The sequence below is a fragment of the Bubalus kerabau genome, chromosome 4, assembly GCF_029407905.1.
Source record: "Bubalus kerabau isolate K-KA32 ecotype Philippines breed swamp buffalo chromosome 4, PCC_UOA_SB_1v2, whole genome shotgun sequence".
Classification (NCBI taxonomy): domain Eukaryota; kingdom Metazoa; phylum Chordata; class Mammalia; order Artiodactyla; family Bovidae; genus Bubalus; species Bubalus kerabau.
The window spans coordinates 36,774,345-36,799,489 of record NC_073627.1 but is presented as its reverse complement, the minus strand read 5'-3'; the positions used below and the strand labels follow the sequence as shown (position 1 = coordinate 36,799,489).

The 25,145-nt window shown below is 47.5% G+C and overlaps 1 protein-coding gene across 2 annotated transcripts in view; it reads left to right on the top strand.

Annotated features, from left to right (window-relative positions):
* The window catches only part of DNAH2 (dynein axonemal heavy chain 2), a 109,607-nt gene that overhangs the window by 54,682 nt on the left and 29,780 nt on the right, over nt 1-25,145 (top strand). For both annotated transcript variants that reach the window (XM_055576633.1, XM_055576632.1), the window contains 28 exons: nt 74-199; nt 503-613; nt 912-1,100; nt 1,508-1,611; nt 1,711-1,900; nt 2,423-2,603; nt 3,561-3,688; nt 4,030-4,182; nt 4,812-4,937; nt 13,077-13,295; nt 13,502-13,619; nt 13,835-13,971; nt 14,487-14,624; nt 14,714-14,872; nt 17,098-17,250; nt 17,426-17,517; nt 17,792-17,990; nt 18,143-18,367; nt 19,461-19,565; nt 20,241-20,429; nt 20,628-20,713; nt 20,850-20,980; nt 21,135-21,284; nt 21,629-21,796; nt 21,982-22,142; nt 22,391-22,530; nt 23,798-23,930; nt 24,041-24,180. In XM_055576633.1, coding sequence (XP_055432608.1) covers nt 74-199; nt 503-613; nt 912-1,100; nt 1,508-1,611; nt 1,711-1,900; nt 2,423-2,603; nt 3,561-3,688; nt 4,030-4,182; nt 4,812-4,937; nt 13,077-13,295; nt 13,502-13,619; nt 13,835-13,971; nt 14,487-14,624; nt 14,714-14,872; nt 17,098-17,250; nt 17,426-17,517; nt 17,792-17,990; nt 18,143-18,367; nt 19,461-19,565; nt 20,241-20,429; nt 20,628-20,713; nt 20,850-20,980; nt 21,135-21,284; nt 21,629-21,796; nt 21,982-22,142; nt 22,391-22,530; nt 23,798-23,930; nt 24,041-24,180 — 4,151 coding nt within the window. The remainder of the gene's footprint in view (nt 1-73; nt 200-502; nt 614-911; nt 1,101-1,507; nt 1,612-1,710; nt 1,901-2,422; nt 2,604-3,560; nt 3,689-4,029; nt 4,183-4,811; nt 4,938-13,076; nt 13,296-13,501; nt 13,620-13,834; nt 13,972-14,486; nt 14,625-14,713; nt 14,873-17,097; nt 17,251-17,425; nt 17,518-17,791; nt 17,991-18,142; nt 18,368-19,460; nt 19,566-20,240; nt 20,430-20,627; nt 20,714-20,849; nt 20,981-21,134; nt 21,285-21,628; nt 21,797-21,981; nt 22,143-22,390; nt 22,531-23,797; nt 23,931-24,040; nt 24,181-25,145) is intronic.

Sequence of the window (25,145 nt, the reverse complement as noted above, 5' to 3'; positions counted from 1 at the left end):
CAATCACCTTTGCTCTGGGCACTCTTTACTCTGGTCCCAAGGCCGAGCCATCCTGTTCTCGCCTCCCCCCCAGTCCTGGCTTGGCGATGTGGAGCGGACCATGAGGGTGACCCTCCGGGACCTTCTCCGGAACTGTCGCCTGGCCCTCAAGAAATTTCTCAACAAGAGGGACAAGTGGGTGAAGGAGTGGGCTGGCCAGGTGAGCTGGGGTCAGTAGAAATGAGGGAACAAGGAGGACGGAGCCGCAAGGGAGCAGCCAGTGTAAAGACAGAGTCTGGAGTCACCCAAAAGGCAGGTGTCCTGCCCCCTGTCCTGGGCTGTGACCCAGAAGCCTGCATGCTGGACTCTTAGCTCCTAACTTAGGCCCATGTCCACCCTCCAGAACAGGTCAAGCGTGTTGAGAGGGAAAGCACCTGGTCCCGAATGAGCCAGGATATGGGAGTTGGGCTGTGTGGGTGGCCAGGGATGGGCCTTTGGAATAGAGCCTCCATACGTGCCCCAGATGGTGATCACCGCCAGTCAGATCCAGTGGACAGCCGACGTTACCAAGTGCCTGCTGACAGCTAAGGAGCGGGCAGACAAGAAGATCCTCAAGGTTATGAAGAAAAAGCAGGTGGGGAAACGCCACCAGAATGACAAGGGCCTGGCGTCAGAGCTGGAAGGAGGGGCTGATCAATTGGAGTGAGAATTAGCAATGAGCTGGTGGGAAGGGGTCAGAATGGGGTGCATTATGGGAGATGTCCAGCGAGGAGAGGTCAGGTGGGTCAGAAGTATGTCTCCCTGGGCTGATGTTAAGGGTCAGGAACTGCAGTGGGGGTGGGGTCAGCATCAAAGCTGGAAGAACGAGGCTGGGACAAAAGCGATTAAGGCTTGGTGGCTCAGCCCACCTTCTCCGCTGCCTCATTCCACAGGTGTCAATACTGAATAAGTACTCTGAGGCCATCAGGGGGAACCTGACCAAGATCATGCGCCTTAAAATTGTGGCCCTGGTGACAATAGAAGTCCACGCCCGGGATGTGCTGGAGAAGCTTTATAAGAGTGGCCTCATGGATGTCAGCTCCTTCGACTGGCTCAGCCAACTGCGCTTCTACTGGGAGAAGGTGCGAAGGGCCAGCTTCCCATTCTCGTACCCTAAACCCGATACTGACGCTTTGATGAAATTCATTTTCTCTAAAAAGAGTAATATCTCAGCCCAGCCCTCAGTCCTCTCCCATCACCCTAATCCAGCTGGTAACTCTCTCTTGGATCTGCCACATCAGGAATGGCAAGAGCCATGTTTCCAGGGAATACCCACTCTAAGTGTTCCTTAATCAGCAGCTGCTGCCATGGACTGGACTGGACACGTGCAGCGCAATTGCCAGTTTCCATCTGAGCTGTATACCCATCCCTCCTTCCAACTCTAAACGGAGCCCCCAGTCTTCTCCCTGATGCTTCCAGCACCCCTGTCAGCCACAGCCCTGACTCTCCCTCCATGCCCACCTCTGTCTTACTCTGCCCTGTTTCCCAGGATCTCGATGACTGTATGATCCGTCAGACCAACACACAGTTCCAGTATGGTTATGAGTACCTGGGTAACTCTGGCCGGCTCGTCATCACCCCCCTAACCGACAGGTCGGCCGTGGGGAATGAACAGGGTACTTGGGGTGGGGCCAGTGAATGCTGAGCCAAGGCTTCTAGGAGTCTGGCCTGAATCCTGTCCTCCACTCACAGGTGTTACATGACACTGACCACGGCCCTGCACCTGCATCGAGGCGGATCCCCCAAAGGTCCCGCGGGCACAGGGAAGACTGAGACGGTCAAGGACCTGGGCAAGGCCCTCGGCATATACGTTATCGTGGTCAACTGCTCCGAGGGCCTGGACTATAAGTCCATGGGCCGGATGTACTCAGGCCTGGCTCAGGTCAGCATCCTGCCAGCCTGGCCAGGAGGCCCCCTCCATATCTTTTAGTTTCAGAAAATCAGCTGAAACCCAGATCTGGTTCAGTGCCCTGTAACTGATGACACTGCATCACCTCAGTTAGTTCTTACAACTGGGGAAGTCCCTGCGCTTCCCTGAGCTTCACTTTGCTTATTTGCAAAATCAGAAGGTTATGTAAGGATTCAGTAAGAGAACTAGTGCATGCTGGGGGCGCTCAACACCCACAAGTTCCCTACCCTGCTCTCTTTCCTACCCATGACTCTCAGGCATTCTCCTAGATCCTTCCTGTCTGATGAAAAGTTCTGGCCAGAAACTACAAAACTACAACAGCCCCTTCTCACACACACGCACACATACACACTTGCACACATTCATTTTAGAGGCCGCTGTTCCTAGCCAAACACTTCAGGGGGAGGATAGGTTAGTCACAGTTTCTAGTTTTTCCCAGTCCAGGGTCACTTGTCTTCCTCCCAGCAACTCTGCCCCTCCTCCCCTCAACTACAGACGGGTGCCTGGGGCTGCTTTGATGAATTTAACCGCATCAATGTGGAGGTGCTGTCGGTGGTGGCCCAGCAGATCCTGTCCATCCTCTCTGCCCTGGCTGCCGGCCTCACCCGCTTCTATTTCGAGGGCTTTGAAATCAATCTGGTGTGGTCCTGTGGGATCTTCATCACCATGAACCCTGGTAAGGGCCTGGGAGTAGAGTAGATGGGGCTCCTGGGGGCAAATGTCCGTGCATCTTCCCTCTCCCCCACCCCAGGCCAGTGCATTTAGCCAAGTGCAGTGCTGCTAAAGGCAACAAAGTATGAGAAAAGGATGAACACATGCATTTCTAGGAGAAGGAGAAGCAACCTTACTGTCTTTCCTAAAGGGATTAGTGTTGGCTCGGGTGCATAGATGTCATCCTAGTCTTTCAAGGTACTTAGCTTTTTTCTTCTGTTGAACTAGCTCCTAGAGTTCTGGTCTATCTGCCATCCCTTTTGCCAGATGAGAGAACCTCCCTGAAGTGCAGGGCCTAGGGTCTCTCATCACTGTTGCCTAGGAACAGCTCTGTGGGTAGGATCTAGGAGAAAACAGGAAAGGGCTTCCGCACTAAAAGAATCAGATAAACAGCTGTGATTTCTATTAGCACCAAGTGAGTTATATTGGGTCAGCCACAAAGTTCATTCAGGTTTTTCCATAACATCTTAATGAATAAACCTGAACAAACTTTTTGGCCCACCCAATCCATGAAACTTGGAGAGATGGGAACAAGACAGCTCTGTAATTTGAGTCTGAAGCAGGGCCTTGCAGCAAGTAAGGAAAGGGCCAGGGGTAGGAAAGAAGAGCAGAGAGGTGTAGGAAAAGCCAGGGCCGAGATGAGAGAGGAAGAGATCTTGGAGTTGGAGCTGGGGAGAGAGCTCAGGATGAAGCAGAGAATGGGGAGAATGGGATTGATGGGGAAGTAGGTCTTTGGGAAGCAGTGTCCCCTGGAGAAGGGAATGGCTACCCACTGCAGTATTGTTGCCTGAGAATCCACGGACAGAGGAGCCTGAGAGGGTTTCAAAGAGTTCATAGGGTTTCAAAGAGTTGGACACGACTGAGCAATCAACACTTTTGCTTACTCTTTCATGGATTCTGAATACGTGGTGCTGTTTTCCAGGCTATGCTGGGCGCACAGAGCTTCCTGACAATCTTAAATCCATGTTCCGGCCAATTGCCATGGTAGTGCCCGACTCTACACTTATTGCAGAAATCATTCTTTTTGGGGAAGGCTTTGGCAACTGCAAGGTATTCTGATTATCTCTTGTCTCCGATACTTTATTTCTCATCCATGATTACCCTCTGGGCCCAAGAAACCCCCTCCCCCAAAGTCCTCACAATCATTTTATCCTACAAGAAATGTACCTGACTCTCAGTAGGATATTGGGGCAGGAGAATCCAGAGGAGAGAGGTCTTCCCTCTATCACGCCACTAGTCCTTGATGGCACAATTCACAAGATCTTCCCATCCTTTGTCCCCCAGTTGCTTCATGCCCAGGCACCCACCTTCTTGTATCTGTAACTGTCCCTACATGAAGCAGAGGGATTTATGGGGAAATGGATGGTTCCTTCCTCTGTTTTGGCCTCCAGGTTCTGGCCAAGAAGGTGTACACGCTTTACTCGCTGGCTGTGCAGCAGCTCTCCAGACAAGACCACTATGACTTCGGCCTGCGTGCCCTCACCTCCCTCCTGCGCTATGCTGGCAAAAAGCGCCGCCTGCAGCCCGACCTGTCTGATGAAGAGGTAGACTGAGGACGCCGTCTTGACCCTTAACCACCACCATCACTGGTCCTCTGCACCTTCACTGGAGTTTTTCACATCCTTACTTTCCCTCAATCAGTTTTCCCACTCTTCCAGCCCTCCTTGGTGTTGCCCAAGTTCCACCTGTCCTGTTGCTCAAGACTAGCTTGGGTGTGTCCATTGTTCTTCTTTCTTATTTATTTATTTTTGGCTGTGCTGGTTCTTCATTGCTGCATACGAGCTTTCCCTAGTTGTGGTGAGTGGGAGCTACTCTTTGTTGCCATGCATGGGCTTCTCATTGTGGTGGCTTCACTTGTTGTGGAGCACGGTCTTTACATGCCTGGGCTTCAGTAGTTGCACTCGGGTTCAGTAGTTACGACTCCCAGCCTCTAGAATGGGGGCTCCAGTAGTTGTGGTCCTTAGGCTTAATTGCTCCACGTCCTGTGGTATCTTTCCAGACTAGGGATCAAATGCATGTCCTCTGCAATGGCAGGCAGACTCTGGTTCACTGTACCACCAGGGAAGTCCTCCCTTGTTCTTAGCTCCTGCTTCTCACCCCTCTAGAGAGGAAAGGCCTAATGAAGAGCTGGGCCCTGGCTCCTCCAGCCTGAGTCTCTGTCTTTCCCCTCCAGGTTCTGCTGCTCTCAATGAGAGACATGAATATTGCCAAGCTGACTTCTGTCGACGTGCCCCTCTTCAATGCCATCGTGCAAGATCTGTTCCCCAGCATCGAGCTGCCAGTCATTGACTATGGCAAGGTATTTGATCCCCAAGACTCTCCCTGACCTCTTGTGTGAATGTGGATCCTGTGGTGTCCTGGGAACAAGACACCTGGCTTCCAGGCCTTGTTCTGCCCTTCACTGGCTATCCATTCAACTGGCTATGACTTTGAGCAAGATGGTTACCCTTTCTTTGGGCTACTTTATCTATAAAGTGGGACTCCCTGGTGGTTAGTGAATGATACAAACTTATTCCAACACTCTACATTCTCCCCTCAACTCCCCAGGCCCCGACTCACCTGCTTAAGGACTTCTACTCATCAGTTCCTTGACTTCATGGAGATCTCTGGTCCACTGACCTTTCTACTTTATACCCATCGGCCCTCTCCTGTCTTCTGCCTCTGTCCTCATTCAGGGAGTTTTGAGGAGAGACTGCTAGGAGCTGTTTGATAAGGGAGAAGAGTGGAATGGAAAGGGCCAGGGGAGGAGAATTGTAGAATGTGTAGGAATTTTCTTGTCTGGCAATATGGCAGTTTAGATATCCTGAGTGATCCTTTCCATTGAAACCACTAAAATGCTGTATAAAAACATAAAAACACACCTTTTAAAATGTATTGCTAAAGAAAGAATTCTGGGATGAAGGAGGGGAAGTAAAAGCAGGGAGGCAAGTGAATTGCAAAGCTGGCTTTCTCCCTGAAAGGTTTTGTTGAACGTAAGACACTGAGGAAAGGAGATAAAGTAGCTCGGGTTTTGAGGTATAACAGAAAACCCAGTCGTGCGTAGACTTTGGCCCACAAGGGAAAACACCTTCAGTAAGTGGGAAAGTGAGAAACCCACCACTGAGGAGGGTCCGTACAGTAAAGAAACTTGCTTGTCACGACCACTGGCAGTGAGAGGAACGGGTGGAATCTCCTTTGAGACTTCCTAACCTTGAGTCAGCCCTCACATGGCTTCTGGTCATCATTTATTTTACTGTGTACTCCCCCCAGATCTCAAATTTAGAATTTAATTTGAAGTATTTCCAGGTTGTTAGTGTCTTCCCCAAGCGACTGGCAGAAACAAATGCAAATTATTTCTAGAAGAATGAAACTTCAACTTAAAAGCCCAAAGAATTCTCATAAAAGCCTAAGAAAATGAGCAACTTCTGGTCAAAAATCACAAAACAAACAAGGAAACAAGATATCATGAAGGGAAGCCAGAGAACAACAAAACAGCGCAATCAGACCCATGAAGACTACAGATATGGACAATAATCAGCACAGAATTCTAAAAGTACCTACATTTAGTATGTTTAAAGAAATAAGAGAGAAGTTTGAAACTGTGATCTAGGAACAAGATACTTCTAAATAGAGTAGACTTGAAAAGAACCAATAGAATTGCTACAAATGAAAAAATATAATTGAAATTTAAAAAACCCAACAACCTCATTATATTCAGAGAGGACTTCTAGGTAAAAAGGTGGATTAAAAACAATTTTGTTTCCTTTTGAAAACCTGCTGCAACTACTCTAAAGGGATGTTTTTTTAAAAAGGCATCTTTACCAGGAAGGATGGGGTGAATGAGAGAGGCGATAACAACAGAAGTATAGACATAGGAAATAAATGAATCAAGTAGTGACTTGTGTTGTGACTCTCAGCAAACCTGAGAGGCTGGAAGTAGGGAGAATTGTTAAGTAGGAAGTAGGTGTTGGGGGTGCTAATCCTCAGTCACTTAGTCGTGTCTGACTCTGCAATCCTGTGGACTGTGGACTGTAGCCCGCCTGTGGACTGAGCTACAAGGGAAGCCCAAGAATAGTGGAGTGGGTAGCCTATCCTTCTGTCCGTGGGATTTCCCTGGCAAGAGTACTGGAGTGGGTTGCCATGCCCTCCTCCAGGGGATCTTCCTGGCCCAGGGATTGAACACACGTCTCCTGCATTGCAGGCGGACTCTTTACCGCTGAGCCACCGAGTAAAGGAATTAGACTTGTGGAAGCCCAAGAATACTGGAGTGGGTAGCCTGTTCCTTCTCCAAGGGGATCTTCCTGACCCAGGAATTGAACCAGGGTCTCCTTCTTTGCAGGCGGATTCTTTATCAACTGAGCTATCAGGGAAGCCCACTGAGTAAAGGGGATGTAGCTAAAATAAGAAGGATTGGAGGCAAACTGTCTCGAGAGCAGGTCTCCCCTTCTCTGTGTCCCTGGATGGCTGTCCCTTTCCCACTTTGGCAGAAGACTAGAGGGTAAAAATAGTAGGTCTCTGGTTTGGGGGACACAAAATATAGTTGAGGAAAGGAGAAAACCCTGTTAAAAATGGAGATTAAGAAACTTTCCTGGTGATCCGGTGGCTAAGACTGCACTCCCAATGCAGGGGGCTGGGGTTCAATCCCTGGTCAGGGAGCTAGATCCCATGTACCATAACTAATGAGCCAGTGTGCTGCAACAAGACATGGCACAGCCAAGTAAATAAATTTTTTTTAATTAAAAAAAAAACAAAACTTGGGGCATGATGCTTAATACACATACACACATAAATACACACAAACATGATAATACAACTAATTCTCAGACAGTGGAAGGAAGTAGTAGAAGTGAGGCCTCTTAGTGTATTTGAGAGATACAAGTAAAATCCTGCATATTTTTGAAATTATTTGGTTCCATTGGCTGTGTATTTTAAAATGTCACACTCTTCTGGGACCCACATGTGTCATGGTTCTATAAGCATTTGCTTATTTTTTATTTTTAAAAAAACTTTATTGAAGCCTAGTTGATTTACAGTGTTGTGTTTCAGGTGTACAGCAAAGTGATTCAGTTTTATATATATGTAAATCCACATATATATGTGTAATATAATTATAATAATTTATTTATATATAATAATTATATACATACATACATATAAGCCCAGGACCAGACGGCTTCACAGCTGAATTCTACCAAAAATTTAGAGAAGAGCTAACACCTATCCTACTCAAACTCTTCCAGAAAATTGCAGAGGAAGGTAAACTTCCAAACTCATTCTATGAGGCCACCATCACCCTAATACCAAAACCTGACAAAGATGTCACAAAAAAAGAAAACCACAGGCCAATATCACTGATGAACATAGATTCAAAAATCCTTAACAAAATTCTAGCAAACAGAATCCAACAACATATTAAAAAGATCATACATCGTGACCAAGTGGGCTTTATCCCAGGGATGCAAGGATTCTTTAATATCTGCAAATCAATCAATATAATACACCACATTAACAAATTGAAAGATAAAAACCATATGATTATCTCATAGATGCAGGGAAAGCCTTTGACAAAATCCAACATCCATTTATGATAAAAACACTCCAGAAAGTAGGAATAGAAGGAACATACCTCAACATAATAAAAGCTATATATGACAAACCCACAGCAAACATTATCCTCAGTGGTGAAAAATTGAAAGCATTTCCCCTAAAGTCAGGAACAAGACAAGGGTGCCCACTCTCACCACTACTATTCAACATAGTTTTGGAAGTTTTAGCCACAGCAATCAGAGCAGAAAAAGAAAAGGAATCCAGATTGGAAAAGAAGAAGTAAAACTCTCACTGTTTGCAGATGACATGCTCCTCTACATAGAAAACCCTAAAGACTCCACCAGAAAATTACTAGAGCTAATCAATGAATATAGTAAAGTTGCAGGATATAAAATTAACACATAGAAATCCCTTGCATTCCTATACAATAACAATGAGAAAACAGAAAGAGAAATTAAGGAAACAATTCCATTCACCATTGCAAAAAAAAGAATAAAATACTTAGGAATATATCTACCTAAAGAAACAAAAGACTTACATATAGAAAACTATAAAACACTGGTGCAAGAAATCAAAGAGGACACAAATAGATGGAGAAATATACCATGTTCATGGATCGGAAGAATCAATATAGTGAAAATGAGTATACTACCTAAAGCAATCTAAAGATTCAGTGCAATCCCTATCAAGCTACCAAAGGTATTTTTCACAGAACTAGAACAAATAATTTCACAATTTGTATGGAAATACAAAAAACCTCAAATAGCCAAAGCAATCTTGAGAAAGAAGAATGGAACTGGAGGAATCAACCTGCCTGACTTCAGGCCATACTACAAAGCTACAGTCATCAAGACAGTATGGTACCAGCACAAAGACAGAAATATAGATCAGTGGAACAAAATAGAAAGCCCAGAGATAAATCCACACACCTATGGACACCTTATCTTTGACAAAGGAGGCAAGAATATACAATGGGGAAAAGACAATCTCTTAACAAGCGTTGCTGGGAAAACTGGTCAACCACTTGTAAAAGAATGAAATTAGAACAGTTTCTAACACCATACAGAAAAATAAACTAAAAATGGATTAAAGATCTAAACGTAAGACCAGAAACTATAAAACTCCTAGAGGAAAACATAGGCAAAACACTCTCAGACATAAATCACAGCAGGATACTCTATGACCCACCTCCAGAGTAATGGAAATAAAAGCAAAAATAAACAAATGGGACCTAATTAAACTTTAAAGCTTTTGCACAATGAAGGAAACTATAAGCAAGGTGAAAAGACAGCCTTCAGAATGGGAGAAAATAATAGCAAATGAAGCAACTGACAAAGAATCTCAAAAATATACAAGCAACTCCTGCAGCTCAATTCCAGAAAAATAAACCACCCAATCAAAAAATGGGCCAAAGAACTAAACAGACATTTCTCCAAAGAAGACATACAGATGGCTAACAAACACATGAAAAGATGCTCAACATCACTCATTATCAGAGAAATGCAAATCAAAACCACAATGAGGTACCATCTCATGCTGGTCAGAATGGCTACTATCCAAAAGTCTACAAACAATAAATGCTGGAGAGGGTGTGGAGAAAAGAGAACCCTCTTACACTGTTGGTGGGAATGCAAACTAGTATAGCCACTATGGAGAACAGTGTGGAGAGTCCCTAAAAAACTGGAACTAGAACTGCCATATGACCCAGCAATCCCACTGCTGGGCATACACACCGAGGAAACCAGAATTGAAAGAGACACGTGTACCCCAATGTTCATCACAGTACTGTTTGTAATAGCCAGGACATGGAAGTAACCTAGATGTCCATCAGCAGACGAATGGATAAGAAAGCTGTGATACATATACACAATGGAATATTACTCAGCCATTAAAAAGAATACATTTGAGTCAGTTCTAATGAGGTGGATGAAATTGGAGCCTATTATACAGAATGAAGTAAGTCAGAAAGAAAAACACCAATACAGTATACTAATGTATATATATGGAATTTAGAAAAATGGTAATGATAACCCTATATGCAAGACAGCAAAAGAGACACAAATGTATAGAAGAGTCTTTTGGACTCTGTGGGAGAAGGCAAGGGTGGGATAATCTGAGAGAATGGCATTGAAACATGTATATTATCATATGTGAAACAGATTGCCAGTCCAGGTTCGATGCATGAGATAGGGTGCTCAGGGCTGGTGCACTGGGATGACCCAGAGGGATGGGATGGGGAGGGAGGTGGGAGAGGGGTTCAGAATGGGGAACACATGTACACTTATGGCTGATTCATGTCAATGTATGGCAAATACCACTCAGTTCAGTTCAGTTTAGTTCAGTCGCTCAGTCGTGTCCGACTCTTTGCGACCCCATGAATTGCAGCACGCCAGGCCTCCCTGTCCATCACCAACTCCCGGAGTTCACTCAGACTCAGGTCCATCGAGTCAGTGATGTCATCCAGCCTTCTCATCCTCTGTCGTCCCCTTCTCCTCCTGCCCCCAATCCCTCCCAGCATCAGAGTCTTTTCCAGTGAGTCAGCTCTTCGTATGAGGTGGCCAAAGTACTGGAGTTTCAGCTTCAGCATCATTCCCTCCAAAGAAATCCATATTGTAAATTAATTAGCCTCCAATTAAAATAAATTAAAAAAATAAAACACACACACACAAAATTTTTATTGATGCCTAGTTGATTTACAGTGTTGTGTTAGTTTCAGGTGTACAGCAAAGTGATTCAGTTTTATATATATGTAAAACCACATGCTACTGCTGCTAAGTCGCTTCAGTCGTGTCCGACTCTGTGCGACCCCATAGACAGCAGCCCACTAGGCTCCCCCATCCCTGGGATTCTCCAGGCAAGAATACTGGAGTGGGTTGCCATTTCCTTCTCCAATGCGTGAAGGTGAAAAATGAAAGTGAAGTCGCTCAGTCATGTCCGACTCTGAGCAACCCCACGGATTGCAGCCTACCGGGCTCCTCCATCCATGGGATTTTCCAGGCAAGAGTACTGGAGTGGGGTGCCATCGCCTTCTCCGAAATCCACATATATATGTGTATATATAATTATAGTAATTTATAATTATATACATATTTTATATAATGTATAATTACATATATATTTACATGTATATTATTTTTCAGATTCTTTTCCATTATAGGTTATGACAAGATATTTTATATGGTTCCTTGTGCTGTAAAGTTGTTCAGTTGCTCAGTTGTGTCCGACTCTTTGAGACCCCATGGACTACAAAATGCCAGGCTTCCCTGTCCTTCACCATCTCCCGGAGCTTACCCAAACTCATGTCCATTGAGTTGGTGATGCCATCCGACCATCTCGTCCTCTGTTGTCCCATTCTCCTCCTGCCTTCAGTCTATCCCAGCATCAGGGTCTTTTCCAATGAGTCAGCAATTTGCATCAGGTGGCCAAAGTATTGGAGCTTCAGACTCAGCATCAGTCCTTCCAATGAATATTCAGGACTGATTGCCTTTAGGATTGACTGGTTGGATCTCCTTGCAGTCCAAGGGACTCTCAAGAGTCTTCTCCAACACCACAGTTCAAAAGTATCAATTCTTTGGCTCTCAGCCTTCTTTATGGTCCAACTCTCACATCCACACATGAATACTGGAAAAACGAACAACTACTGGAAAAACAAAGGTCTGACTAGACAGACCTTTGTTGACAAAGTAATGTCCCTGCTTTTTAAAATGCTATCTAAGTTTGTCATAGCTTTTCTTCCAAGGAGCAAGCATCTTTTAATTTCATGGCTGCAGTCAGCATCTGCAGTGATTTTGCTGTAAAGGAGGTGCTTGTTTATTTTATATATAGCAGCTGTATCTGCTAATCTCAAACTCTTAATTTATCCCTGCCCTTTCCCCGTCTGGTAACCATGAGTTTTTCTTCTGTGTCTGTGATTCTGTTTCTGCTTTGTAAATAAGTTTATTTGTATAATTTTTTAAGATTCCATGTAAGTAATATCATATGATATTTGTCTTTCTCTCTGTGACTTCAGTTCAGTTCAGTTGCTCAGTCGTGTCTGACTGTGTGTGACCCCATGGACTGCAGCACACCAGGCCTCCCTGTTCATCACCAACTCCCAGAGTTTACTCAAACTCATGTCCATTGAGTCGGTGATGCCATCCTACCATCTCATCCTCTGTCGAGTTACTTAATCCTCTGTGTGACTTACTTAATATGATAAAATCTAGGTTCATCCATGTTGTTGCAGATGGCATTATTTCATTCTTTTCTACCACATCTTCTTTATCCATTCATGTTGATGAGCATTTAGGTTACTTCTGTGTCTTGGCTATTGTAAATATCACTGCTGTGAACACTGGGATGCATGTATCTTCTCGAATCAGAGTTTTCATCTTTTGTAAGCATTCCTTTTTAACTTAGTTGGTGAGTTGATTAATGTCTGGCTCCCCCACTAGACTATGGACCCTGCAATGGGATGAACACTAATTTGTTCTCAGCACCAAGCACACTGCTTGGCACCTACTTTAGAGGTTTAATAAATGTTTTTTGAATGATATTAGAAGATATTTGTATAACTTTGTATCAGACATTGTGTTTCGTGTTGACTATTTTATTGAATACAACAGCCCTGAGGGTGAAGTACTATCATGACTTCCAGTTAACAGATTAGGAAACTGAGTCTCAAAGAAGTTCACTCACACAGGTTCACATGGCTGAAACCTGCGGACCCAGACTGGCTGACTCCAGAGCCCAATCTCTTAACTCTGCAATTGGCCAACTTCCCAAGGAAAGAACAACTGCCAGGGTGCAAAGGGCCCTGGTGCCATTTTTTAAAACCATTTGAGTATTATCCTCGCAGACACTGGGGAGCTTTTGAAAGCCCTGTATATGCCTCACCCTTTTCTTCCGTTTCCTGTATTTCCCCTTCTCTCAGCTGCGGGAGACCATTGAGCAGGAGATTCGGGACATGGGCCTGCAGCCCACCCCGTTCACCCTCACCAAGGTCATCCAGTTGTATGAAACCAAGAATTCCCGCCACTCCACCATGATCGTGGGCTGCACAGGCAGCGGCAAGACTGCCTCGTGGCGGATTCTCCAGTCCTCCTTGTCCTCCCTGTGCCGTGCGGGGGAGCCCAACTTCAACATTGTCAGGGTGCGGAGCTGGGGCAGTGGGACTGCTGTCCGAGACTTGAGTAGCAGGCGGGGGCGCCAGGATGTAGGGAGGGCAGTACAGACCAGGAGGGCGGCCTGGGAGGGGTGAGAGAGACCGAGGCTGAATACAAATACCTGGAAATAAAGGGACAGCCTGGGATTTGTGTCTGCCGGCAGCTCAAAACTCCCTTCCTGTGTCTATTTTAGGAGTTCCCTTTGAACCCTAAGGCACTGTCCCTAGGGGAGCTGTATGGGGAATATGACCTCAACACAAATGAATGGACGGATGGCGTCCTGTCCAGTGTCATGAGGACAGCATGTGCAGGTAGGTACCCAAGGGGTCGTGGGGTGGGGAGAGCAGATGTCTGAATTTCCTGAGGGGGTGGGCAGTGTGGGGGTAGAAAACTCAATTTGGGGGGGAAAAATGCTTGGAAATGCAGAGATCCCAGGAAGCAACTGGTTGCGTCTCCAGGGAGATGAGCATGGAGGGAGGGCGAGGTAACAAAGCTGTGGTTTCCTTCTCCTCCACCTCCTACCAAGACGAGAAACCAGATGAGAAGTGGATCCTTTTCGATGGCCCTGTGGACACTCTATGGATTGAGAGCATGAACTCCGTCATGGATGATAACAAAGTGCTGACCCTCATCAACGGAGAGCGCATCGCAATGCCTGAGCAGGTTGGGGGGTGGAAACTGGAGGGCCCTGGGGCAGGGCTAAGGGGAAGAGCAGGGGCAAGAGAAAAGAGGAAATTCTATAGGAATAAGAAAGAGGAGGAGGACACCTCAGGGCAACCTGAGACTGAAGAAGAGATGCCTGTCTGCCACGGACGCTGAGGACAATCGTATAGAGAACTGTGTACCAGGATGCGCTGTGGCAGAGACTAAGGCAGCCTCATTGCCACTGACATATGGGGGAATGACCCGCCCTTGTGCACCTGGGCTATAATTTATGAGCTTTTGTAAAGAGCCCACCCTTTCCTACCCAGTCAAACAATGTGAGGGGAAGAGAGACTTCTCATAAGGATGACCTTGAATAAGCCCTAATTTTTTTAAATAAGCAAATCATTTGTAAAGCTTAGGTCCTTATTCATCCTGCCACACATGGTACTCAGTAGAGACACCTTGCGGCATCAGAATTCTGGGTGTTTTTACTATTGAGGGAAAGACAAGGTTCTGACCAAGTATATCTGTAGGTGTCTCTCCTGTTCGAAGTGGAGAACTTGGCAGTGGCCTCCCCGGCCACCGTGTCTCGTTGCGGGATGGTGTACACCGATTACACAGACCTAGGCTGGAAGCCCTATGTTCAGTCATGGCTGGACAAGAGGCCAAAGGTATGAAGGAGATGGAGGAGCGGGAAGTAACCAGTGGGGCCTGGGGGGTTGCACAGAATAATTCAGAGCCTCTGCTCATTCAATGCCAGGTGGAGGCTGAGCCCCTTCAGCGCATGTTCGAAAAGTTCATCAACAAGATGCTGACCTTCAAGAAGGACAACTGCAATGAGCTGGTGCCCCTCCCAGAATATAGTGGCATCATCTCCCTCTGCAAGCTGTACTCCGCCCTGGCCACTCCGGAGAATGGGGTGAGAGGGGGCTAGGGCAGGAAGGGCTCTCAGCCTCCCGGGAAAATGTCCGGGAAACGATGTGTCTGAGACACAATTGGAACATGAGGCTTGAGTGGAGCAGAGACTCCAAGAGGAGGCCTCACCAACTGTGGAGGCAGCAAGGGTGTGTGTATGCATGCGCACATGTGTCCATGTGGGCACACGCGCTTCGAGGCCAAACTATGTATTTATATCCAAATCAGATAGAGAGCACAATGGGCCTCACTATAATTTCCTGCCTGTATTTAAGAGCTGAGGATAGTTCATTTGGTTCCTCATTTCTCCATTCTTTCTGAAATTAAGTATTAAATCTTGGAATCTGTGAGCCTTTGGGATACTGTTTTTGCTGGGAGGAGCTCTCCAATTAGTCTGATGAGGGGCTTTAGAAATTTCCAGATTAACTGATATTGAATAACATTTTTGTTTAGTTTAGAATTATGGTATAAGGACCAAAATTGGATATTTTTCTGCTGAGATTATATCACTGCCTAGAAATGGTTCATGTTGTTTTTAAGGGCATTGCCAGCTCATTCAACTATTAATATACAGTTATATAACAATTAAGATCTATAACAGTATATGTCATTCCCGTTATGATTAATATAAATTAAAACTATGTAGGTGAACTTGCAAGGTGACGTGTAGGAAAATGATAGTAATGTAGTATCAATGGCACTCAACTGCTGAGGAGGACTGCTGGGGGAAGAAGGCTGAACAGAACAAATAGAGGAGGGCAGTCTACGCAAACAGAATGACTTTTGCAGAAACACAGATAGGAAAGCCAGCCCCTCGCTGGGCAGGGTGGGCTGATGGGTGGTGTTGGTGTGCAGTACCTCTTAGCTGTAGCAGAGACCCTGAGAAGAGGATGGTGAGATGTGTACAGGTGTGAGCTGGAAGGACAGAACAAGGACTCTGGATTCAATATGGCAGACACCAGAGTCTCAGCACAACTTCCCGTGGTGCTTTTGTAGCTTAGTGAAGTGAAGTCGCTCAGTCGTGTCCGACTGTTTGCGACCCCATGCCCATGGACTGTAGCTTATCAGGCTCCTCCGTCCGTGGGATTTTCCAGGCAAGAGTGCTGGAGTGGATTGCCATTTCCTTCTCCAGGGGATCTTCCCGACCCAGGACTCGAACCCGGGTCTCCCACAATGCAGGCAGACGCTTTACCGTCTGAGCCACCAGGGAAGCTGTAGTAGGTTTGTAAGCTGTTGTAGCTTAGTAGGTTTATGTAAATGTTTTGATTTAGGTTTCTCTACAACTACATGGTTTTCCAAACAGAACCAGGAAGGGAGGGAAATTTTAAGTCTTTGTGATGAGTTGCCAAAGTAGACCCCTCCATCTCTCTTTCAAAAAATATGTATTTATTTGGCTGTGTTGAGTCGCATGGGCACTCTAGTTGTGGCACTCAGGCTTAGTTACCCCACAGCATATGGGATCTTAGTTTCCCAACCAGGGATCGAACCCAAGTCCCCTGCATTGCAAAGCAGATTCTTAACCACGGGACCACCAGGAAAGTCTCTTTCTCTCTTTTTTCTATTTACCTTTATGTAGCTTAAAAAAATTTTTTTTTTATTGAGGTATAATTGATTTACAATGTTGCATTAGTTTCAGGTGTATGGCAAAATGAATCTGTTATACAAATGCATACTTCTACTCTTTCTTGATTCTTTCCCCATATAGGCCATTATAGAGTATTGAGAAGAGAGATCCTGTGCTAGAGAGTAGAGCCTTGTTGCATAGCTATTTTATATATAGTCATGTGTATATGTTAGTTCCAACTTCCCAATTTGTCCCTCTCCCCAACGTTTTCCCTTTGGTAACCATATGTTTGTTTTCTATGAATCTGTTTGTGTTTTATAAATAAGTTCATTTGTATCATTATTTTTTAGATTCTTCACATAAGTGATATTTGTTTTTCTTTGTCAGACTTACTTCACTTAGTATGATAATCTCCAGGTCCAACCATGTTGCTGCAAATGGGATTATTTCATTCTTTTTAAAGGCTGAGTGATACTCCATTGTATATCTGTATCACATCTTCTTTATCTAGTCCTCTGTTGATGGACATCTAGGTTGTTTCCACATCCTCGCTATTGTGAATAACGCTGCAATGAACATTGTGGTGCATGTATCTCTTCAAAGTATGGTCTCCATCTCTTCAATTAATAGACTTAGGATATTTCCTCTTCTCCTTTTCCATGCAGGTGAACCCAGCTGACAGTGAGAACTTTGCCTCCATGGTAGAGCTGACGTTTGTGTTCAGCATGATCTGGTCGGTGTGTGCCTCTGTGGATGAGGAGGGCCGCAAGAAGATCGACAGTTACCTCCGAGAGATCGAGGGCACTTTTCCCAACAAGGTCAGGGCCCTCCAACCCAGCTGTCCTATTTTTCTATATCTTTGATCCTCAGACATCTTGAGCCTCAGCCTGCCACCCAGCTCTCTTTCTTCCTCCCAGTGATCTATGAGTGCTTTTTCTGGGCAGGGAAAGCCAAAGGCAGGCTTTGGTAATCTGACACACATTTCGTCCTCAGGACACAGTGTATGAGTATTTCGTGGACCCAAAGATCCGGAGCTGGACATCGTTTGAGGATAAGCTCCCTAAGAGTTGGCGCTACCCTCCAAAGTCAGAGCCGGGCCTGGGGGATGGGTCAGGCTTAGGATTGCGGTGGGGGGAGATGTGGCGAGAGAGTTGAGATGACTTTCCAGGACAGGAAGCAGAAGCTAGAGGAAATGGGACAGGGTCCCTGAAGAGAATGCCTGATCCCCAGGCCCCACAGGAGGAAGGGTGGGTGATCAGAGAGCAGTGATGCCGGAGGAAGAGTGGGGAGCAAAAGGAAGCAGGAGTTAGAAAAGAGTGGGCCATGATCTTGAGACACAGTCCCTTTCCCCACCCCCAGCTCCCCCTTCTATAAGATCGTGGTGCCCACCGTCGACACTGTCCGCTACAACTACCTGGTGAGCACCATGGTGGCCAGCCAGAACCCTGTCCTGCTGGTGGGTCCTGTGGGGACTGGAAAAACCTCCATCGCCCAGAGTGTCCTGCAGTCCTTGCCCTCCAGCCAGTGGTCAGTGCTCACAGTCAACATGTCTGCGCAGGTGTGTTGCAGGACCCCCGGGCCAGGTCGCCAGCCCCTGCTCTCTCCCTGTCTCTGCTCCCCTTTGGGAGCCCAGTGCCCACTGGACATGCCTTTCTAACCTCGGATTTCTCTCCTGGGACCCAAGCGTTCATTCTGTACCTTTCCCACCAGACCACGTCTAATAATGTGCAGAGCATCATTGAGAGCAGGGTGGAGAAGCGAACCAAGGGTGTCTATGTGCCTTTCGGAGGCAAAAGCATGATCACCTTCATGGATGACCTCAATATGCCAGCCAAGGACATGTTTGGGTCCCAGCCCCCGCTGGAGCTGATTCGCCTCTGGATTGACTATGGCTTCTGGTATGATCGAACGAAGCAGACCATCAAGTACATTCGAGTAAGCATCCAGAGAATCTGTTCTTCAAGTCTCTGTTTTTTCCTGTGATGGGTTCTGTCCCCGCTCCACTGGGACCCCAGGATAAAGTCCTGTAAGCCTGTGTTCCTCCCCACAGAGGAGGGTCCTGCCTTTCTTAGGACCCAGACATCTGGCTCCTCGGTCAATTCCTATCAGTAACTCTCTTCATTGACTGCCCTGTGCTTTGTGACCAAGGGAGCCTGTCCTCCAACTTCCACTCCTTTCCGAGGCCTCTTACACCTTGCTTCCATGGCAATGCTGATGCCAACCAGAGCCGCCCACAACACCCCTCTCCAGGCCTCTCCGCCTCCCATTGTTTCAGGAACCTACCCCCTGGTACCAATTCTCCACTCCCCACCCAGGATCCAGGAATCTCCTGTCAGTCCTGGCTGTTCTCCCATGGGATCCTGAGCATCTTGTTTTTTTTCCTGAATCAGTGGGCAGTCATTTCAGCCTGATTTCTGGGGCACTCATCTATCTGACACTCAGGGTTCAAAATTTAACTAATAATAGATTCATATGTTTCAGAGAAAGAACATACATACACAGATACAAGTATATATTAATATATGTGTATATTAAAATAGAAAAAAATGTCCAGAAGATGTTATCAAATGTTGTGTGTGTGTGTGTGTGTGTGTTTTTAACTTTATTTTCCAAGTTGGGAACATGGATTATAATGATGAAATAAGAACAAATAGGGAATTCCCTGGCAGTGCAGGGGTTAGGACTCAGCGCTCCCACTGCCAAGGACCGAGGTTCAATCCCTGGTCAAGGAACTAAAATCTCACATGCTGAATGGCACGGCCAAAAAAAGAGAAAGAAATAAGAACAAATTAGTTGCCTTAGTAACTCTGGACATTAAAAGTGTCCCAAATGCCTTCCTTTCCCTCACCTTTCCCTGTCCCCATTACTCCATGTTTCTTCCTGCTCTTCCCTCTTCCCGTTTGTCCCTCCATTCCCTCTCTTCCTCCTGGCTCCTCTCACATCCTCCCTATTTCTTTGCCCCTCCTCTTCCCCTCCTCCTGTCTGTCTCCCCCAACCCCACCCGCCCCGTCTGGTCTTTGCTGTCTAGGACATGTTCCTGATGGCTGCCATGGGCCCTCCTGGGGGTGGACGGACCGTCATCTCCCCAAGGCTGCAGAGTCGATTTAACATCATCAACATGACCTTCCCCACGGTGAGGGCTTCCTGGGGGCTTCAGGAGGGGCTGTAGAAGGCAAAACCACCCACGTCTTAGAGAACAAGGGCACAGATCACAAGCTGCATCCAGGGAGCTCTGATACTTGGAGGGGAGACTCTCTGCTCTCTGCAGGCACCTTTGCTTCTGCTGAGCTGGCTGTGGTGTGTGAAGCCTGACAGTCCCAGTGGGCAGAGAGTGGGGCCCAAGCAGATGAAGGAAGGCACACCCTCCAAAGAGGAGACTAGAGGAGCTAGGGGAGGCAAGGGAGGAACCCAGGGGTGTCCCCAAACCTCAGAAATCAAGACAAGTAATAATGCAATATTTTTAAAAATCAATACCAAAATTCAGGATGAACAAAACACCAACATTTTAAACAAATACAAGGTCAGTATAGTGCCATGCTGAGCTACATGAGAGCCCAAGGCAAAAGGAAAAAACCAATAGTACAGATCCTGTCTTTATTTAAAATGTTCACATTTGTTCATCGTGGACAGTTTGCATTAATTCTGATTTTTAAATATTACACTAAAGCATGACTTCTGTTGATTTCTGAGGGGTTTTTTGTGCCCCCCTCCCCAGTCTGCTCCCAAGTACTTTACTCCACTGACCCGAGTCCCTGCCTTGGCTGAAAGGCCAGGAGCTGCGAGATTGAGTCTGAGGGCCTGTTTCTAGGAGTCCCAGATCATCCGGATATTCGGCACCATGATCAACCAGAAGCTCCAGGACTTTGAGGAGGAGGTGAAGCCCATTGGGAACGTGGTGACCGAGGCCACCCTGGACATGTACAACACTGTGGTGCAGCGCTTCCTGCCCACACCCGCTAAGATCCACTACCTCTTCAACCTTCGAGACATCTCCAAGGTGAAGCTCCATCTGACCCTGCCCCCGGGCCAAGCACAGCCTCCTTGGAGGTATTCTCCCCTCCTCAAAGTGAGCCCCGGAGTGCGGGAGCATCCCCCACACCCCAAATCACCCCATCCTGGAATGCCACTTCAGCTAAAACTTCTGGATGGGACCCTCTTCCCTCCCTCCATCCCACTGGCCACGCCCCTCTCCCAGGTGTTCCAGGGTATGCTGAGGGCCAACAAGGACTTCCACGATACCAAGTCCAGCATCACCCGACTTTGGATCCATGAATGCTTCAGGTGAGGGTGCTGTGCCCCACCAGATCCAGGCCTCCCCAAGCCCAAGCCTCCACTCCCCCACCCCCACCTCCTGCTCCCCTCCCCAGGGCCACTCTCCTCTTCAATCCCAGATCTAACCCCAGCTCCCTCCCAACAGAGTCTTTTCTGACCGACTGGTTGACACCACAGACATGGAAGCCTTCGTGAGCATCCTAAGTGACAAACTCGGCTCCTTCTTTGACCTGACGTTTCATAACCTTTGTCCCAACAAACGTTCTCCCATCTTTGGTGAGCCAGGAGCTGTGGCCCCTGTAGGCTGGAGAGTCTTAGGAGATGGGTTAGAAGAAGAGGTGGGGCACTGGGGCCCAGGGAGGAAGGGCCCTCTGGGGAAGCCTGGGGAGGACCAGGCATTTGGAATCTGCCCCCTCTTGCCACGGCCCAGGGGACTTCCTGCGGGAGCCCAAGGTGTACGAGGACCTGACGGATCTGACGGTCCTGAAGACAGCCATGGAGACGGCACTCAACGAGTACAACCTGTCACCCGCTGTCGTGCCAATGCAGCTGGTGCTCTTCCGAGAGGCCATCGAGCACAGTGAGCACTTCCTGTTCCCGGCCCTTCTCCAGCATCCAAGTGACAGAGTACTCCAAGGAAATGGGGATCTCTTCCCAGATCGTTCCCAAATTGAGCCCCAGAAGTTGCCCTCCTCCCTGACCCCAGATGCGCTTGTGTCCGTGGGTGGACATTTTCTTTGATGATGGTATTTAACAGACATGGTGAAGGTTGAATGTTGAATCGCTACCTAAGCTTCAGGCACTACCTCTTCCCACGCTGGTGGGTCCCTCTACTGCACCTCAGGTGTCCCAGCCCCCAGCCTAGGGCCTGGAGGTCCCCTGAGCTTGCTCAGCCAACTCATTATCCTCCCTCTTTCCCTCCAGTCACACGGATCGTGCGGGTCATTGGACAGCCTCGGGGCAACATGCTTTTGGTGGGTATTGGGGGCAGCGGGCGGCAGAGTCTGGCCCGCCTGGCCTCATCCATCTGCGAGTACATCACCTTCCAGATTGAGGTCACCAAACATTATCGGAGGCAGGAATTCCGAGAAGGTAAGGCTGGGTTTCTGAGACAGAAGTGAGTTTGGGGCTGAGAGTGAAATAGCAGGAGGGAGGGAAGCCAGGTAGGGAGGATGGTGTCCTGTATGTGTCCCTGGCTGGGGGAGGGCTTTCTAATCAGTAGAAGAGGAAAGACAGACAGAAGGGTGAATCTGAAAGGTCTGTCTCCTCTGGCCCAGATATCAAGCGTCTGTATCGCCAGGCTGGGGTGGAGCTCAACGCCACGTGCTTCCTTTTCGTGGACACCCAGATTGCTGACGAATCATTCCTAGAGGACATCAACAACATCCTTAGCTCGGGCGAGGTCCCCAATCTCTATAAGGCGGATGAATTCGAGGAGGTGCGATGCTTCTACACCCACTACCAGTTGATTCTGGCTTTCCTAAGTCCAGACGATGCCGCTGTCGCGCCCCCTCTCCAGCTCCTCCCTAGGTGGAAGAACTGCTCCTCTTGGGCCTTCTTCCCTCCCCGGACCCTGGTGGGCAGAGCGGCCTTAAAACCCACACCCCGTGTCCCCCGCTGTTCCCTCCGCCCTGGGTGCTGTCCTGGAAACCTCCGCCCTCTGACTGTGGCGCCGGCGCTCACCAGATCCAGACGCTCATCATAGACCAGGCGCGCGCTGAGCAGGTGCCGGAGTCCTCGGACAGCCTCTTCACCTACCTCATCGAGCGCGTGCGGAACAACCTGCACATCGTCCTCTGCCTCAGCCCCGTGGGCGACCCCTTCAGGTGACTCCCGTGTCGGCCTTCTTCTCCCTCGGGAATTGGGGCGGGGCGGGGCGGGGAGCACTCCTCCCCGCTCCTGGTCTCCCTGCCTTCTGCCCCCAAGACTCCGGAGTAGCGCCGGCCTGTCCCGCTGCGCCACACGCGTCTCCGCGTCTACTTGTCGCAGCCTGCGCCCGGGCGTGCTTCGGCCTGCGGGATCTTTAGTTGTGCCATGCGGGATCTAGTCCCCTCACCAGGGATCAAACCTGGGCCCCCTGCGTTGGAGGCGCAGAGTCTTAGCCACTGGACCACCAGGGAAGCCCCAGCCTGTGCCTACTTTCAGCGAGTTCCTGTTACTTACATGGGACTCATCCTCTCCTTTTTGGTAGATCAATTTTGTTTATTTTTCTGGAAGGTGAAGGCTGTTTTTTCTTTCTTTCGTTTTCAAGTTTTAAATTGTGGTTTAAAAAAACTTAAAATTTTACCATTTTAACTGGTTTTAAGTACATTCACGCTGCTATGCAGCAGATTCCCAGAGCATTCTTGTGCGAGGCTGTAACTCAATACCCAGTGGAAACTGCCCACTTCTCCCACCACCCCCAGGCCTTGGTAGCCACCCTTCTACTTTTGGTTTCTCTGAGTGACCACCCCTAGATACCTTATAGACGTGGAATCAGGCAGTACTTGTCATTTTGTGACTGGCTTATTTCACTTAGCATAACGTCTTCAAAGTTTATCCATGTAGCCAGCATCAGAATCCCCTTCCCCTTTAAGGCTGAATAATATTCCCTGTGTGTCTGCACCACATGGGATCCATTTTCCGTATTTTCAGGGGCATCAGAAGGGAGGGGAAGGACAGAGAACTTAGGCAGAGAGGCAGTTGGGGTCACCAATTTGTTTATCTTTGAATATTTTTGGCTTGTGTGTTCACCATGTACCAAGCTCTGGGCTAAGCATCCTGCATGTGTCACCCCATTGAATCCCCTAACAACTCTAGTTAGTATGCTTTGTTATTTGTTATTCGAGGTGAGGAAACTGATGTTCAAAAGGTTATGCCACTTGCCCAAGATCCATATTTGGTTGGTGTGAAACTGGCTCTTTCTGACCCCAGAAGCTGTTTCTAAATCATGCACCAAACCAGCTTTGAGGGGAGCAGAATCTGGACAAGGCGACACAGGAGCATGAGGATGGGGCTTAGGGGTTCCTAGGGAATGAGTGAACCTGTGGCAAAGACCGTCGCTGAAGGCCGAGTCTGCAAATGTACTTAACTGCCTCTCACAACCCCTACCAGGAACTGGATCCGCCAATACCCAGCCTTGGTGAACTGCACAACCATTAACTGGTTCTCAGAGTGGCCACGCGAGGCCCTGCTGGAGGTGGCTGAGAAGTACCTGATGGGAGCTGATCTGGGGACCCAGGAGAATGTGAGGCCCTCCTCCCCATCTCTCCTCACCCCCTCGCACCCCCACCCATTTCCGTTCTCTGTTTGTCTCTACTCCTTCCCTGTCTCATAACCTCTATGCATCGATCTCAGATCCACAAGAAAGTGGCCCAGATCTTCGTCACCATGCACTGGTCAGTGGCCACCTATTCCCAGAAGATGCTGTTGGAACTTCGAAGACACAACTACGTCACGCCCACTAACTACCTGGAACTTGTGTCTGGATATAAAAAGTATGATGGAAGAGTAAGGGGCACAGAGGGCCTGGGAACTTGGAGGATTTTTTGGTTTTGTTTTGGCCGCACCTTGTGGCATGTGGGATCTTAGGTCTCTGACTGGAAATGGAACCTGTGCTCTCTACAGTGAAAGCACTGAACCACTGGGGAATTCCCAGGAGCTTGGTGTCTTTTGAGGGCTATTGGTGAAACGATGTTTTGAAAAATATCCAGGAGCTGGCCAAGGGGACCGACTTGAGGACTGGGATCTGAATAGCAGAGAGGCGGGGGGCTTGTTTCTGTCCAGGAAGTTAAACCAAGAGAGGGGTTCCAGGGGATGTGGCCATCTCAGGGGCCCTCTGGCTGTGACCCCTTTATATACCTCTGTGTCCTTGTCTCCTGGAATAATGATGTCCTTGATCATAACCACATTGCAACTGTGACATTATATCATGGGTATATTTGGCAATATATAGCCTCTTTTCTCTGCCTTTAATATCTTCTAGACTTTCCACCATTCCCAAGTTATTTATTCATTCATTAAGTTGTATTGACTGTCTTTTTATGTGCACAACACAATAATTTGCTTTGAAGGTTGTAAGAAAAAGGTAAAAAAAAAAACAAACCTCTTGTTTATTGGATTTAGTATTTCAATCAAGGTGAAGAAAAAGCCATTTGTAATAATAATGATAGCCAACATTAATTCATTCATTTAACAAGTATTTTGAGCATGTACTCTGTGCCAGGCACTATTTTAGATACTTGTAATATGTATGTCAGTTAACAAAATGAAGTCCTTGCCTTCGCTGGGTCCATAGGTTTACATCCTGTTTATGATTCTGAGTCACTTTGTTAAGCAATTTACATGCATGTGCTTACGTGCTCAGTTACTCAGCCATGTCTGACTCGACCCCATGGACTGTAGCCTGCCAAGGCTCCTTTGTCCATGAAATTTTCCAGGCAAAAATACTGGAGTGGATTAC